Source organism: Thamnophis sirtalis, unplaced genomic scaffold (genome assembly GCF_051295495.1).
Source record: "Thamnophis sirtalis isolate CommonGarterSnake01/CBP01778 unplaced genomic scaffold, rThaSir2_p1.2 scaffold_6, whole genome shotgun sequence".
NCBI lineage: Eukaryota > Metazoa > Chordata > Lepidosauria > Squamata > Natricidae > Thamnophis > Thamnophis sirtalis.
The window spans coordinates 2158602-2176733 of NW_028261386.1; the positions used below are offsets into that span (position 1 = coordinate 2158602).

General features: G+C 45.0%; 1 protein-coding gene across 1 annotated transcript in view; it reads right to left on the reverse strand.

Moving 5' to 3' along the window:
* The window catches only part of BRIP1 (BRCA1 interacting DNA helicase 1), a 123866-nt gene that overhangs the window by 5456 nt on the left and 100278 nt on the right, over positions 1-18132 (reverse strand). Inside the window, exons 17-19 of the mRNA XM_087717098.1 lie at positions 13989-14071; positions 5834-6121; positions 129-893 (exon numbers count right to left, since the gene is read on the reverse strand). Of these exons, the coding sequence (XP_087573224.1) occupies positions 129-893; positions 5834-6121; positions 13989-14071 (1136 nt within the window). The remainder of the gene's footprint in view (positions 1-128; positions 894-5833; positions 6122-13988; positions 14072-18132) is intronic.

An 18132-nucleotide genomic window follows, 5' to 3' on the forward strand; every position in this document is an offset into this window, starting at 1 on the left:
CGAGTTGTCCCTCCAGTTTTCCGGAACACGGATTCTCTGAACCCATTACTGACCTTAACTGGAAAGAGCGATCCCTATTTTTCCTCCAACCTGATTTTTTTTTTACTAATTAAGATTGCAAGACACACCTTTGCTTTGTGATCCAGGAAACTGATTTCCCTCTCTCTCTGCCTCCTGCTTCGTTTCCTCAATGCCGACCTTATGCCCAGCTTCCTCAACGGCACTTCTGTCATTCTGGCTGTGCTCCGCGGCCCCCCACCACTCTGCGCCCATTCCTGCTTCTCCTGGCCTTTGAGCGCTGGGTGGACAAAGTTCTTCCGCCAGAACTGTGTTTGTGGTTTCAAAGGAAGTCAAAGTGCTGTCGTGATTGTGAATCATGCCTTCGTTCTTCTCTTCCACCACCTCTTCATCATCATCATCATCATACAGTTCAGGTGTAAAACAGAGCCTGTCGTCTCCAGCATCGGTTTCAACACCAGGATCTGACCTCCTGGGAGAAGACACCACCTTCTCCAAGCCTTTATGTCCAGCGTGCTGTCTTTCGTGGGGACATTTCTCAGTCATCAAGGTCATCTTTGTCCTTGGAGAACCATGAACCGCTTTGCCATCTGGCAACTGTCTTATTGCTTGATCTTCTTCGACCCACAAAATATTCTGCCGGGGTCCGTAAGGAACAGAGTGACCGTCTTCCTCCCCTGCTTTTTCCATTGGCCCGGGAGCCCTGAAGATGTAATTCTTCTTTACTGCTGGGGTTGAATTCCGCATTTTAGTGAAGTAATTTTCTATGCTGCCAGCGGAGAACTGATCGCTTGCTCTCTTCTTCATGTTTTCAGCCGTGGAACCCATGGGGCTGGAGCCTGTCAATTTATTTTGCTTGGTGGAGAAGGGTGAATCTGTGGAGGAAGAGCAGATAATAAAAATGTCAGGCCTGCAGCCATCTTTTCTTTTGGGTCTTTGGCCTGCCACACTTTCTATTATTCTACTATGCCTTTTCTATGGTGGGAAAATGGAAGGGGGAGGGGATTGTACGGAGTTAGATGCTATGTAGCCATAACAACATTCTTTCTAGAAAACCAAGGTCATCCTTTGTCTCTGCACCTCTGCACCTGACCGGAACTGGATGGGTGGAAACTACCAGCATGGCAGTGGGAGACAGGACCATGTGATGGACTTGTGGGTTTGGGGGCAAGATCTTTCAACTGGGTGGGGAAAACCAGGAAGCCTTCAGATTCGGGTTTTCCCAGATGTGCCAACATGGCTCTCTCAATAAATTGGAACTTTGAGGAATCCTTTGCCTTAGACTCTGATTTACTTTTGGATGCTATTTGGAACCCGGACAAATAAGATAAAAGAGACAGAAGGAGAGATGATTAATTCTTGTCATTAGCAGATCCATCAGGAGTCAGTACTAGGATAATTGATTAAATCACAGATTTACATCCCGCCCTTATTTATTTTTTTAAAAAAAACTTTTTAATTTGTTTCAAAAAAAGTTAAAACACAAAGCTCCAACCAACTTTTTTTTAAAACAACAAAGCAAACGCAGCAGTTGTTATGTGAATGCAATCATTGTTAAGTAAAGCCACTGTCTGCATGGGACTTTTTTTTTTTGCCAGAAACTGGAAGTAAACATCAGTTTACAGCAAAAAAAAAAAAAAAAAAAGTTGTACATTGTGGTCACGTGTCCATGGAACGCTGCAAGTAAGGGAAGAGGAGAAGGGAAGGAGAGGATGGGAGGAAGGATGGGCATTGAGGGAGAAACGAAGGAAAGGAAAATTTGGAGAGTGGGGGGAAAGGAGGGAGGGAATGGAGAGAGAGAAGAAAGACAGGAAGGAAATTCAGGGAGGGAGGGAGGAAGGGCATATGCCATAGAAGGAAGGAGGAAGGAAGGGGAAAACATGGAGAGCAGGAAGAAGAGAGAGAGGAAGGGAGGGAGGGCATGGAGAGAGGAAAAGGAAAGAAAGGAGGGTCAGTGAGGTTGATGGATGAAATTGGAATAAATGAACGAACAAAGGATGGGCAGGGGAAAGGAAGGAAAATGAAGAAGGAAAAAATGAGGATGGAACGGAGAATAGAGAGGAGGATGGAAGGAAGAAAAAAGGTAGGAAAGAAGGAAGGAGGGAATGAAGGAAGAGAAAGGGCATAGAAGGAGGAAAGAAGGAAAGGAAAAACAAGAAGGACAGGAGGAAGAGAGGGAGGGCATGGAGGGAGAAGAAGGAAAGGAAGGTCAGGGAGGGAGGAAGCTGGAGCAGATGAATGAACAAAGGATGAGTAGAGGAAACGAAAGAAACTGAAGAAAGGAAGGAAGGAAAAAATGAGGATGGAAGGAGGAAGGAGAATAGGTAGGAAAGTAGGAAGGAAAAAGGAGGGGAGAAGGAAGAAGGAAAGAAGCAAAAAGAGAGGAATGAAGGAAGGGGAAAGGAGGAAGGGATACAGCATTAAAAATATTAATGTTGCAAATAAGGAATGCCATCCTGTGCCCAGCTTTGCATCAACAATCCACGGAGCTCGTTTTGGTGTATTAGCAAAATGAACCAGCCTTTCTTTCCATCCTCCGGAAGTTTCCTCTCTTTGTAGAACTTTGACTAGTTTTTCAAGGAAGCGGATTGACATGCCGTAATAGAACCTCCTGCCTTCAATGTATATACAACTAAGTACGGGGAGGAACTGTTAGGGAAGATTTTGTTAAGACGGACTTAATCCCTTCTTTCCACCCAGGGACAAAGGGAGCCCCGTGGGTGGCCCAACACATCCCTGCACGCCCAGAGGTGGGTGGGGTTTTTTTGGACTTTCCTCCCCATTGGCAGCTTTTCGCTCTCCGCCAACTCAAGACGATGCTACAGAAGGCAATGCGTGTTTTCTTGGGATTGCAGTGCAGCCATGGAAGGCAGCTGTTCGATCCCAGGAACAGATGCAGCTGCTTTAAAGAGTTGCAGAGGGATCGTGTGAATGCCTACCTAGGCTTCAAAGCACCCCCACCCCTTAAATCTGCCCAGCCACGGGTCAGGGGATGGCACGTTTGCTCCTGAAAAGCAAAAGAAACTCTTCCTTCCTTCCATCCTTATTTTTCTTCCTTCTCCTTCCTTTCCTTTTCTTCCTTCCATCCTGATCTTATTTCCTTCCTTCCTCCCATCTATATTTTTCTTCTTTCATTTTCCTTCCTTCCTATTTCTCTTCCTTCCATCCTATTCTCCTTCTTTCCATTCTCATTTTTCTTTCCTTCCCTCTACCCATACTTTGTTCATTCGTTCCAACTTGCTTCCTTCTCCTATTTTTTCTGTCCACCTTCTATTCTCCTTCCTTCCATCATTTTTTGGTCCTTCTTCCTCCTTCCCTCTACCCATCCTTTGTTCGTTCATCCATTCCAACTTCCTTCTCTTCTTCCTTCCTTCCCTATTTTTCTTCCTTCCATCCGCCTTTTATTCTCTTTCCTTCCATGTTCTCCTTCCTTCTTCCTCCTTCCCTCTACCCATCCTTTGTTCGTTCATCTGTTCCAACTTCCTTCCCTTCTTCCTTCCCTATTTTTCTTCCTCCCATCCGCCTTCTATTCTCCTTCCTTTCATCCTTATATTTTCTTTCCTTCCTTTATTCCTTCCCTCTACCATCCTTTGTTTGTTCATCCGTTCCAACTTCCTTCTCTTCTTCTTCCTTCCCTATTTTTCTTCCTCCCATCCACCTTCTACTCTCCTTCCTTCCATCACATTCTCCTTCCTTCTTCCCTCTACCCATACTTTGTTTGTTCGTTCGTTCCAACATCCTTCCTTCCCTATTTTTCTTCCTCCCATCCGCCTTCTATTCTCCTTCCTTCCCTCTACCCATCCTTTATTCGTTCATTTGTTCCAACATCCTTCCTTCCCTACCTTCTTTTAACTTACCAACTCACTCATCCGCTGATTTCTACCTACCTACCTACCTACCACTTTGTCAAAATCACCTCATGAAATTTTACTTTTCTTGCATGAGACCTTAAAAGATTTCTGAGGAGGTGATTTTAGGCACACACAAAAGAAGAGCTTCCAAACTGCATAAAACTGCATTTATAAAACTGCATGAGCCCAGGACCTCCGACGTGAAACCTCTGCAATCTGATAAGGCTTGACAATCTGAAACAGTTTTAGCCATTTTTAAAAATTTGGTTTTCAGATACATACCATATTTTTCGAACTATAATAAAATAGCAGAGTTGGAAGGGACCTTGGAGGTCTTCTAGTCCAACCCTCTGCCTAGGCAGGAAACCCTATACTGTTTCAGACAAATGGCTATCCAACATCTTCTTTAAAACTTCCAGTGTTGGAGAATTCACAACTTCTGGAGACAACTTCTGTTCCACTGATTAATTGTTCTCACCGTCAGGAAATTTCTCCTTAGTTCTAAGTTGCTTCTCTCCTTGATTAGTTTCCATTCATTGCTTCTTGTTCTGCCCTCAGGTGCCTTGGAGAATAGCTTGACTCCCTCTTCTTTGTGGCAACCCCTGAGATATGGGAAGACTGCTATCATGTCTCCCCTGGTCCTTCTTTCTATTAGACATACCCAGTTCCTGCAACCGTTCTTCATGTTTTAGCCTCCAGTCCCCTCATCCTCTTTGTTGCTCTTCTCTGCACTCTTTCTAGAGTCTCCACAACTTTTCTACATCGTGGCAACCAAAACTGAATGCAAATATTCCAAGTGCGGCCTTCCCAAGGCATTATAAAGTGGCATTAACCCTTCACGTGATCTTGATTCTATCCCTCTGTTTATGCAGCCTAGAATTGTGTAGAATTGGCTTTTTTGGCAGCTGCTGCACACAGCTGGTTCCTATTTAAATGGTTGTCCACTAGGACTGCAAGATCCCTCTCCCAGTTACTACTACTGAGCAAGGTACCACCTATACTGTACCTGTGCATTTCGTTTTTCTTGCCTAAAAGTAGAACCTTACTCTAAGAAGCACCTAAATTTACAGGAGAAAAACAAGAAACAAATAAGTTTTTGGCCTCTGCGTATCGTGTTTTCGCCCTTCCCGGCCCCCAGAAATACTGTGCAATGCTCTGCTCAGCTTGTTTTCGCCAAAAATGTACCCTTTTTTGGTTAAGACGGGCCATGTGTAGCATTGCAGAATCCTTCTGGGGGCCGAGGAGGGCAAAAACGTGACGTGTGGAGTGTTCGGGAGGCCAAAAACGCCTGTGTTCAGTCTATAAGGTAAAGGTAAAGGTTCCCCTCGCACATATGTGCTAGTTGTTCCTGACTCTAGGGGGCGGTGCTCATCTCCGTTTCAAAGCTGAAGAGCCAGCGGTGTCCGAAGACGTCTCCGTGGTCATGTGGCCGGCATGACTAAATGCTGAAGGTGCACGGAACGCTATTACCTTCCCACCAAAGATGGTTCCTATTTTTCTACTTGCATTTTTCACGTGCTTTTGAACTGCTAGGTTGGCAGAAGCTGGGACAAGTAACGGGAGCTCACTCTGTTACGCGGCGCTAGGGATTCAAACCTCCAAACTGCTGACCTTTCTGATCAAAAAGCTCAGCGTCTTAGCCACTGCGTCTCTTTTATAAAATTGCTTAGGAGCAAACTGCCGAACTTTCTGATTGAAGTACCATGTCCCTTATTCGGTCTATAAAGACGGATCTAAATTTTCACCCACTTTTAGGGGGGGGGAAAAAGATCCGTCTTATACTCTGAATAATACGGTAGCTCCTGATTGATGGCTTGGGATGAAACAGCTTCTGGTACTGTATTCCTTGGACGCTGGTGATACTCAGAAGGCTGTCCGAAAATAAGCAGAACGACAAAAGCATTTGTTTTTTTAAAATCTTAGCAAGATTAACTTTGCTCTGGGTGAGGGATCTCATGACTAACCGGAGGTTGTTGGGCGAGTTGTGATGCGTTCGGCAGAGCCTGTTTCCAAAACTGAAAGTTGTGCTTTCCTTTCATGAAGAGCGCCAGGTGTTAAAGGAAGAGCTCCCTCCGGAGCAGAAAGTAGCGTCAGAATCTTTGAACTCGTGGACAGGAGCAGAGAGCTGTTGGGATCCTGAAGGGCAGCTTCAGTGCCATTCTGGTTCATTTTAGCAAAGGCATCCAAAGAGTTAAGGGCACAATCAAAGTCTTCGTAGTGATGGATCTGCTGACGAATCCATTTAGACAACCCTGGGGAAATGATATAATGAATCAGAGATGAATTCCATTCCATTCCGTTTTGATTCCATTCTGTTCTAATTTTATTCTATTCTTTTCTTTTCTATTCTATTCTATTCCTATTCTGCTCAGATCCATTCTATTTTATTTTCTTCTGTTTTATTCTATTCCCTATTCCTGTTCTGCTCAGATCCATTCCATTCTATATTCTATTCTATAAAAAATATTTTTATTGAACATTTTCAAGTTTAAAACGACAAGTAAAGAAAAGAGAAAAGGAAAAAGACCAAGAAAAAATACAAAAACAAATACAAAACAGATAAAAACACAAACAACACAACAATATAATATAATTTTACAGCTTCCCATATCAGCATGTATATTCTGCTTTTGTGGTTTACTATTCAATTATTGCCTTTTTGTAGTTTTTAACAATTCTAATACTAATGTAATAATTATATTGTAGTAGAATAGTATAATACATATAATCAGATTTTAAATATATTCTTCCTATTATAATCAATAGTTTTTAAAACTTTTATTTCTTGTTTTGGATTCTATTCTCTAGCCACTTGTACAGTCTACTCCAAATTTTATATAATAGTCCGACTCTTCTTTTTCTTTTAACTCCATAGTCATCCTATCCATTCAGCACATTCGAGTATCTTCCTAATTACCATTTCATCTGGGGTGGTGGTGTAATTTTTTGTTTCCAATTTTGTCTAAAGGTGATCCTAGTAGCAGTTAGCATGTGTAATATTATATATTGATATTTCTTGTCAATCTTTGGGTCTATTATACCTAATAAACATAATTCTGGTTTCAATTCTATCTTCTATTCCGTGATTCCTTCCAGCCAATCCTTAATTTTAAGCCAATATTTCCCTTGCGTGGGGACATGTCCACCACATGTGATAGAATGTTCCACATTTATGTCTACATGTAGACATACTCTATTCTATTCTATTCCTATTCTGTTTGTACGGCTCCATTCCATTCCACTCTTATACATTACACATCAAAGAGCCATGGTGGCGCAGTGGTTAGAATGCAGTATTGCAGGCTAGCTCACTGCCAGCAGTTCGATCCTGACTGGTTCAAGTCGACTCAGCCTTCCATCCTTCCAACATCAGTAAAATGAGGACCCAGAGTGTTGTGGACAAGATGCTTACTCTGTACACCGCTTAGAGAGGGCTGTAAAGCACTGTAATATAAGTCTAAGTGCTATTGCTGTCTTTTCTTGAATACTTCCAGTGATGGAGCAACTACTGGAGGCAAGTCATTCCACTGATTAATGTACCAAGATACACCCATATTACACCCATCCTCCGCGAGCTGCACTGGCTCCCGATCGGTCTCCGAACGCGCTTCAAGGTGCTGGTTATCACCTTTAAAGCCCTACATGGCTTAGGACCTGGATATCTTCAGGACCGTCTCCTGCCACACACCTCCCAGCATCCGATAAGATCTCACAGGATGGGCCTTCTCCGGGTGCCGTCAACTAGACAATGTCGTTTGGCGGCTCCTCGGGGGAGGGCCTTCTCTGTAGCTGCTCTGGCCCTATGGAACGATCTACCCACAGAGATCTGGACCCTCCCCACTCTCGCGGCCTTCCGAAAGTCTATTAAGACCTGGCTTTTCCGGCAGGTCCAGCCCCCACTAAGGTTGAGTGCATGTTGTGTCTTTTTAACTTGCTTGTCTTCTAATTTTTAAACTTTTTTTTTAGTGTTTTTTTAAATTGTTTTTATGTAAGCCGCCCGGAGTCCTTCGGGATTGGGCGGCATATAAATTTATTAATCTGAACTGAACTAATTATTGTAACTATCAGAAAACTTTTCCTTAGTTTTTAGGTTGCTCCTCTCTTTTAGTTTCCATCCATCAGCACCACCACCCCTTTCTTCTTTGTGGCAGCCCCAGTAGGGGAGTGGGGCTGGTGTACTATGGTCCACAGGGTCGCAAAGAGTCAGACACAACTTAGCGACTTAACAACAACAAGAAACCAAACTGGGATCACAAAGCTAAACCTATTAGAAATAGACAAATAGAATAACAGAGTTGGAAGGGACCTTGGAGGTCTTCTAGTCCAACCCCTGTTTAGGCAGGAAATCCTACACCATTTCAGACCAATGGTTATCCAACCTCATCTTATATAGAGCCGAGGTGGCGCAGTGGTTAAATGAAGCACTGCAGGCTATTTCAGCTGACTGCAGTTCTGCAGTTCGGCTGTTCAAATCTCACCGGCTCAGGGTTGACTCAGCCTTCCATCCTTCCGAGGTGGGTAAAATGAGGACCCGGATTGTTGTTGGGGGCAATATGCTGACTCTGTAAACCGCTTAGAGAGGGCAGAAAGCCCTATGAAGCGGTATATAAGTCTAACTGCTATTGCTATTGCTATCTTCAAAACTTCACAACTTCTGGAGGCAAGTCATTCCACTGGTTAATTGTTCTCACTGTCAGGAAGTTCTAAGTTGTTTCTCTCTTTGATATGTTTCCTTTCATGGCTTCTTCTCCTGCATTCGGGTGCCTTGGAGAATAGCTTGACTCCCTCTTCTTTGTGGGTAGATTTTGGAAGACTGCTATCATGCCTCCCCTGGTCCTTCTCTTCGCTAGACTAGCCAGGCCCAGTTCCTGCAACCGTTCTTCATATCTTTGAGCCTCCAGTCCCTGTAATCCTCTTGGTTGTTCTTCTCTGCACTCTTTCTAGAGTCTCAACATCTTTTTTACATGGTGGCGACCAAAACTGGATGCGGTATTCCAAGTGTGGCTTTACCAAGACTTTATAAAAGTGGTATTAGAACCAAGAAAGTTGGATCCAATATCAGGGTTCCTGACCGAGGCCATCTTGAGGCTTTAGTGTTGCCATCCAATTTGTTGTAACACTTACAGTTTTTGCTGAATTTTCAGTCCAAGTCATACGATCTCACAAAAAAACAGCAGAAGGCCAAGGACAGCCCAAGGATTCCCATTCTGTTGTTTTTTAAATGCACCATTATTATATCTCCTTCGTAGCTTCAATGTACTTGGCAAAAATATATATATATGTTATTTACCCTGTTCCCTTCCTCTCCCATTTCTCCAAGGTCAGGGGAAAAAGAAGTTTTTTGGAAAGGTTCCGGTGTCCTTAAACCCTCAGCTGCTCACTCAAGGACACCTTGGGAAATTAAAGGACTCTTGTCTGATCTGCAACGGGGACGCTTATTCTCATGCCAAGGAGAGATAGAGGCAGCTGGGAAGAGGTGTCCCAGAGATGTGACGGAAAGAACTGTCGGCCAAGGCTGGCTTTTTCACAGATGTGGAGAGAAGACAGCAGCTTTTGTCTGCCCGTTGGAAGAACAACGATAATCTTTCGGCCTTGGTCGGCTCCAAGAGCTGAACTTTTAACAGCAAATGTTTGAATTAAGCAAAGAATCAACCACAACTGCTATGCAAGGCATTTCACGATCCTTTTTAAAAAAATTTTTGCTGGTGTACAAATAGTCCTCGGCTTACGATCACAACTGAGCCCCCAATTTTCATGGCTGAGCGAGATGGTTGGTAAGTGAGCCATGGTGGCGCAGAGGTTAGAATGTAGTATTGCAGGCTACTTCTGCCGACTGCCTGCAATTCGGCAGTTCGAATCCTTCCCGGCTCAAGGTTGACTCGGCCTCCCATCCTTCCAACGTGGGTCAAATGAGGACCCAGAGTGTTGGGGGGGCAAGAGGCTGACTCTGTAAACCGCTTAAAGAAGGCTGTAAAAAGCACTGTGAAATGGTATATAAATCTAGGTGCTATTGCAATTTTACAACTTGTTTTTTGGCCACAATTAGATTAGATTAACAGAATTGGAAGGGACCTTGTAGGTCACCTAGTCCAACCTCCCGCTCACGCAGGAGACCCTACACCATTTCTGACAGATGGCTGTCCAGTCTCTTCTTGAAAGCCTCCAGGGATGAAGCTCCCACAACTTCTGAAGGCAACTTCTGTTCCATGGGTTGATTGTTCTCACTGTCAGAAAATTTATCCTTATTTCCAGGTTGAATCTCTCCTTGATCGGTTTCCATCCATTCTTCCTTGCCTGGCCTTCAGGTGAATAGAATAGCTTGAGAATAGAGAATAGCTTGACCCCCCTCCTCTCTGTGGCAGCCCCTCAAATATTGGAAGACTGCTCTCATGTCTCCTCTGGTCCTTCTCTTCACTAGACTAGCCATGCCCAGTTCCTGCAACCATTCTTCGTACGTTTTAGCCTCCAGTCCCTTAATCATCCTCATTGCTCTTCTCTGCACTTTGTCTAGAGTCTCCACATCTTTTTTGTGGTGACCAAAATTAGATGCAGTACTCTAAGTGTGGCCTTATTAAGGCTTTATAGAGTAGTATTTGTACCTCACTTGATCTTGATTGTATCCCTCTGTTAATGCAACTCAGGATTGCATTGGCTTTTTTGGCCACTGCCACAGACTGCTGGCTCATATTTAACTAGTTGTCCAATAAGATTTCAAGATCCTCTCAGTTACTGCTATGAAGCCTGGTTTCACCCAGGGCACTTTTGGATTTTTGGCTCTGTGGCAGCCCCTCAAATATTGGAGGACTGCTATCCTGTCTCCCTTGGTCCTTCTCTTCACTAGACCAGCCATGCCCAGTTCCTGCAACCGTTCTTCGTATGTTTTAGTTAAGTAAATCACTGCAGTAGTTCCATGAGTCATGCAGTCATTAAGTGAATCTGGCTTCCCTCGTTGACTTGGCTTGTCGGAAGGCAGCTGAGAAGTTTACCCAGGATCAAATGACCCTCAGGACAGTGCAACCGTGATAAATACAAGCCAATTGCTATGTGCCTAAAATTTGATGTTCCTAAGTGCGAAGACACTTTTTTCAACGCTGTTGTCACTTCGAACGAACAGTTGTAAGTCGAGGACTTTCTGTACGAGGCATCCTGAAGCTTCAGTCTGAAAAAAACAAAGAAACCCGAAGCCTCCTCTTCTGACAACGTGCCAGAACAGCAGGATTAATAAAAAAAAAAAACCCAGAAATAATAATACTCCCATCGGCCAAAATATTTAGCGTGAAAATTACGTGGGATCAATGTCCTTGTGTGCACAGCCAGGCCTGCATCAGCCAAAGGAGAGGGGAGGGGAACGTGAGACATTCCACATGTGGGATTACAATCCCCATATGTATTTTTTCCTGGCCGTTGGCCATACTGGGGTGAGTTACTGGGAGCAGAAGATCCACAATACTGGGATGGTTACAGGTTCTCCGCACCTGTGCAACAGGCGCCAGCAAGCGATACCTTCTAAGGCTTCTTAGCTTTCCTTTCGAATGTAATTAATTCATAAATATTTAGTGCCTTCTCTGATTTAATGGGCCTTGTTTCGACAAGAAAGAGGTTAAGTGGGGGGGGGGGGGAAATACCGCTCTAGCAAAGACCAAATTGGGAAGGGAGAAAAACAAAACAAAAACACCCCACCCACCGTTGATTGCATCTAAAATTACCGTGAAAGATTTTAAGCGAGAGTCACTGTCATCCTTTCATCTTACGCCCCTTCCCTGACACGGCCCAAAGGTTCGTAGGATGGAAATGGAGCGCCCCCTACTGTCAAGACGAGGGACGTGTGGGCTTTATCAATTCCATTAAATTGCTTAAAAGGTAAAGGTTCCCCTAGTGCGTATGTGCTAGTGGTTCCCGATTCTAGGGGGCGGTGCTCATCTCCGTTTCAAAGCCGAAGAGCCAGCGCTGTCTGAAGATGTCTCCGTGGTAATGTGGCCGGCCGAAGGCGCACGGAAGGCTGTTACCTTCCCACCAAAGGTGGTTCCTATTTTTCTACTAGCATTTTTTACGGGCTTTCAAACGGCTAGGTTGGCACAAGCTGGGACAAGTAATGGGAGTTCCCTCCATTATGTGGTGCTAGGGATTCAAACTGCCGTCCTTCCTGATCGATAAGCTCAGTGTCTTAGCCACTGCGTCTCTTTTATAAAATTGCTTAGGAAGGCTTTATTTTAAAAAGTACGAAGAATACAGAATGCAGAATAAAAAGAGTTGGAAGGAAAACTTGGTGGTCTTCTAGTGCAGTGGTCCCCGATTTTTCCAGCTTGGTGGACTGGCGGGGTGGGGGAGAGGAAATGGTTATGTGAAAATGGTAGGTGGTTATGCGTGGAAGCCTGCTGCTCACGCAAACAGAGGTACATCTGTGAGCATGAGCCATTTGAACAAGTGGAGCAAGCTCGCCCGCCACTTGCGTGGCAAGGTTCTGAATGGGCTGCGGTCCATTTGTGAGCTGCGGCCCGGGGATTGGGGACCCATGTTCTGGTCCAACTAGGAAACCTGTTCCGATCCCCCTCCGTACGGTGAGGCACGCTGACACAAGATTACTGCTAGACAATTCATTCACAGTAAATTAACACACTGAGAAGACTTTGGCAGCAACCCAGACTTCCAAGATAAGAAATACACACGAGAGCTTCTCCAGCATTAGTATATTAGTTGAATCCTGCAAACAGCCTCCTCCCAAAGTCTCTTCTTATATATTCTCTTGGGAGGGGCCTAATCACAACCACCTGGGTCCAATTATCTCCTTTGCCTCCTTAATTGCTGCTGGCGCTTATCCGCCTGTCTCTGCCGGGCGTCCGGGACCAATTCCCTCTGAACCTCATCACTGCTCCAGGGCCTGACGTCATGGACACACTCCCTTTGGCTTTCACCGCTGCTCCATGCCTCAGGCGCCTCCTGGTGGCCAACCAGCCTGTCTGGTCCCTGCTCGGAGTCTGAACCCTGTCCAGAGTCCTCCACATCTTCCAGAGCCGACTCATAGGGTCCCTCGCTATCGGAGTCTGTTTGCAGTTCCAACGGCTCCTGCTGGGCCACAACAGAAACCCTATACCATTTCAGACAAATGGTTGTCCAGTCTCTTCTTGAAAACCTCCAGTGATGGAACACCCACAATTTCTGGAGGCAAGTTGTTCCACCGGTTAATTTTTCTCACCGTCATGAAATTCCTCCTTAGTTCTAGGTTGGAGCTTTCTTTAATGATTACTTCTTGAACAGCCCTCAGATGCTACAGAGAATAAGTTGAACCTCTCTTTTCAGTGTTGTTGCTGCTAGTTGTGAAGTCGTGTCCGAGCCATCACAACCCCATAGCCATTTCTATAAACACGTATAAGTCTAATTGGTGAAACCCAAAATCAAAGTTCAACTGCAGTTGTAAGGCGAGGACTACCTGGACTTCAAAGACCATTTCCTGAAAAGCAGTAACAAGGGTTGGCAAGGTCATCCTTGCGGGTGGGTGGTTGGGAATGGTGATTTAAAAAAAAAGATGTTGACGTCAATTAAAAAGGGGGCAGGGCTTTTGACCATAGGGCTGTGGTCGCCATCTTGACTTTTCTGACCATCTCTTGGGAACATCCCTGATAACATCCCTGAAAAATGAATTAATACAATACAATACAAAAGCAGAGTTGGAAGGGACCTTGGAGGTCTTCTAGTCCAACCCCCTGCCTAGGCAGGAAACCCTATACCGTTTCAGATAAATGGCTATTCAACATCTTCTTAAAGACTTCCAGTGTTGGTGCATTCACAACCTCTGGAGGCAACTTCTGTTCTACGGATTAATTGTTCTCACTTTCAGGAAATTTCTCCTCAGTTCTAAGTTGCTTCTCTCCTTAGTTTCCACCCATTGCTTCTTGTTCTGCCCTCAGGTGCCTTGGAGAATAGCTTGACATCCTCTTCTTTGTGGCATCCCCTGAGATATTGGAAGACTGCTATCCTGTCTCCCCTGGTCCTTCTTTTCATTAAACTAGACATGCCCAGTTCCTGCAACCGTTCTTCACATGAATTAAGGTGAGAGCATGTTATCCCCCCCCCCCCCCGTGACTTGCCAACATGTCTCCTTCAAATAATCAGATGTCTTACCAGCTGTGTATTTATTGGGGCTCTTTCCAAAACGGTCATCGACTAAAATAAGCGCTCCCCAGTCGCTTCGGTGGCGGATGCATCTGGAACAGAAGAACACGTCAGCAAAAAATACCCTCCGTGATCTGCTTTAATGTTCTGACCGAGGCTTCCCAAGAGCATGAAGCAAATTCCTTGTCATGACAAAAAAACAAAAAACAAAACCCTTTTATTAATTGACTGTGAATTCTGCTCATTCACATCCAGCAAAGTCTTTCCAGGGAGGATTTATAGTCACAGACCTTATCTGGCTTGGAGAGCTGCCAGGCACATATCTGCAAAACCTGGCAAGGAGCCTTGGAGAGTCACAAACCAATTAAGCGAACTAATGGTCTCCTGCAAACTCCCCTTTCGCTCCTCTTTTATTTCCTCTGGGAGGGGCCATTCACCGTCCACCTGTGGCCTTACTCGACCCCTGTTCTTTAGCTGTTCCCTTCTTCTGGCAACTCTGTGCATGTGCACACTGGGAACACGCTCCAGCTATTCTTCTGCCTCACTGATGTCTGACTCTGAAGGCAGCTGATAACTGTCAGACGGCCCTAGCCCCCTCTCTGCCTCTGACACAGAGCCCTCATCAGAGTCTGCCCCAGACTCCAGAACTGGCCCATCTTCTTCCCCAACCTCCTCACTGTTCGAATCTGCTGCCGGCTCTTAAAACTTTCAGGGAAGGAAGCGAATCGGATGTCCCAAAGGTGCTTTTTTTCAAGAGGCAACTGGACTTTCTGTTTTTTTTTCTTTGAAGACATTTCCCTTCTCATCCAAGAAGCTTCTTCAGCTTTGACTGGATGGTGGGGGAATGGAAGGGATTTATGTTCCTTGCAGATAGCTGGTCATTTGCATCTTTTTAGAGAGTTGTTGAGGCCGCTTGGAGGTTTATCTGTGTCCTCAGAATTAGTGTTGCAAATGGGTGTGGGGCCTTCTTGAAACAGCCAAAAGGACCGTGTTGTAAACAAGAAATGAGTGGTGTCATATCCCTCCCCCCTCTGTTGAGAGAGGGCTGTCAATTTGGTCATAGATGGCCTCTTTGACCCCTCTTTCAGACCAGACTCTGAGGGCACAGATAAACCTCCAAGTGGCCACAAGGGCTCTCTAAAGGGATGCAAATGACCAGCTGCCTGCAAGGAATATAAATCCTTCCATTCCCCAACATCCAGTCAGAGCTGAAGAAGCTTCTTGGAGGAGAAGCGAAAGGGATTCAAAGAAATGCCAGGAAGTCCAGTTGCTTCTTGAAAAAAGCATCTTTGCGACCACCATGAACTGGATGACTGAGAATCTCCATAGTCAAGAGAATCAGATACTGGCTTTGAGTCTGGTTTCAGATACCTATAGTCCTCAACTTACAACCTACAACTTACAACCGAAGTTATAATGACACTGAAAAAAGTGACTTAGGACCGTTTTCAGGCTTATGGCTGTTGCAGCTTGCAGCCTCCCTATGGTCATGTGATCAAAAGTCAGGTGCTCGGCAACTGGCATGTTCTTATGACGGCTGCAGTGTCCCCAGATCGTGTGTTCATCATTTGGGACCTTCTGGACAAGCAAAGTCAAGGGGGGGAAGCCAGATTCACTTAACAACGGTGTTACTAACTTAATAACTCTTTCTCATTTCCAACTTTCAAAGGTATTAAAAAAATCACCACTTAAACCCTTTTGATCTTTATGGTCAGAGAAATATCCTTATTCGAATGTTTTTGATAACAGAGGGGTTGGTCTCCTGCAGGGATGGCTAACCTTTTCGTCGCTGAGTGCTGAAAGTGTGCGCAGGTGTGAAAGCATGCGCACACCCATAATGCAAGGGATGCGCAACACCCCGCATGTGTGTGAGACAACCCATGTGCGCCCTGCCCATGAGCATGCGTGCAAGTGCTCCTGCCTCCCTACGCATGCGCCACAACCCCCGCTCATGCACGTCTTACGCATGCACCTCCTGCATGCACGTGCACCCCTCGCATGCACCCCAACTCCTACCCATGCACACGTGTCTCCCGCATGCACCCCACATATGTATGTGCACCCCCGCATGTGCCCCCACCCCCGCCCATGCATACGTGTCTCCCGCATGGACCTCCCGCATGCATGTGTGCTCCCGCATGCGCCCCAACCCCCGCCCATGTACACGTGTCCCCCGCATGTGCCCAAAGCATGCATGTGCGACCCCCATGTGCGCCCCAACCCCCGCCCATGCACACGTGTCTCCCGCATGCACCCCACACATGAGTGGCAGAGACCTGAAAACCAGTTGGCCGGTGGGAGGTGCATGCACAGTGCTGGGGCATGCACTGTGCATGCACAGTCGAGCATGTGCTGGGGCAACGGCTTGTGTGCCCGCAGAGAGGGTTCTGCATGCCCCCTGTGGCACATGTGCCATAGGTTCGCCATCACAGGTCTAGTGGTTAAGGCAGGAGACTGTGAGTTCTAGTCTCACCTTACCCATGGAAGCCAGATGGATGTCTCTCACTCAGCCCAACCCACCTCAGAGGGTTGTTGTTGTGGTGTGGGGAAAATAGGAGGAGGAAGGTGCATTGGATAGGTTCACTGCCTTGAGTTCTTTGTAAAAATCAACCAAGGGCGGGATACAAACACATAAGCATCCAAGTGGTTTTGAATGTCAAATGTTAAAAGGGCTGTGGTGGCGCAGTGGTTAGAATGCAGTATTGCAAGCTAACTCTGCCCACTGCCAGGAGCTCGATCCTGACCAACTCAAAGTTGACTCAACCTCTCAGTCTTCCACGGTGGGTAAAATGAGGACCCAGATTGTTGGGGGAAAATAGGCTGCCTCTGTAAACTGCTTATATTGGCCTGTAAAGCACTGTGAATGGTATATGTCTAAGTGCTATTGCTATTGCTGATTTACTCTGCCCACTGCCAGTAATTCGATTCTGACCGGCTCAAGGTTGACTCAGCCTTCCATCCATCTGAGGTGGGTAAAATGAGGATCCAGATTGTTGGGGGAAAATAGGCTGACTCTGTAAACCGCTTAGACTGGGCTGTAAAGCACTGTGAAGCGGTATAGAAGTTAAGCGCTATTGCTATTGCTAAAATCAAAGTTTCAAGATGATTATGGATTAAATCTTTTTCTTTATTTTTATAATATTGGGTTGGAGGGGTTTTTTCTCTTTATTTTTCTCCATTTAAGAATTTTGTTTCTTTTAAGCCTGGAATATAAAGAAGATATAAAAGGAATACAAAGAGGGTACTAACATCAGAGGGAAAAGAAGTTACACTGCCACTTGGAGGTTGGAGGCTGAGTCCTGGGAATATTGCTTTCTCTTTTTTCTCTTTGATCATTTTGACTTTGCACTTCAAAGGCTTCAGTTTGTTTAAAGAAGAGATAAGGAGAAGAGCACGGTTTGTTTATACAGGTGCTCTTTGGATGCTTCTTTGGCAGCTGGAGTGAAGTGAAAACAAAATCTTATTTTGAAACTAGAATGGCAGTGTTTACTAGTTGGCAGTATGGCACAAGAAAAAGAAACCATAACAATACAACAGATTATGTTTGAAATTCAAAAATTATTAGAAACAACAGAGAGAATTGAGAAGTGATTGGAAAATATAGATTGCAGTGCAGTAAAATTTGATGGAAAAATTGAAGATATCCAGCAAACGGAAAAAGTGGAGGTTAGAGTCCTAAAAGCCCAAGGGAAAAATGAACAAAGAGGCAAGATAATTGTGGATACTGACAGTGAACCTACTGTGGTTGGGGATGGAAAGTGTGGAACATGGAAAGGGAAGATAGATGGAAAGGAGCTCTAGCCGAGATTTCAAGGTTTAGAAGAACAAAAAAGAGAAGAATTGATGGATCCAAGGAGAGAAACTTTGACAAAAGCACTACTGATAACCAAAGATAAGCTGATTAAAGAAGCGGATGGAGGATCTCGAGATTTTACAAGATATGCAAAAAGCAACAGGTTGCGAAGAGAAGTCCACACAAATTTGATTCAGGAAATGACCAGACTAATTCCACAAATGGCAAAAGACATAAGACTGCACCATTACCGGAAAGACACAGGTTGAGATATAGGAAAACTAATAACAAAATATTAGTCAAATTTAGTTAAAATTAGAGCATTATGTTAAAAATGAAGTGATAATGGATATAGTTAGA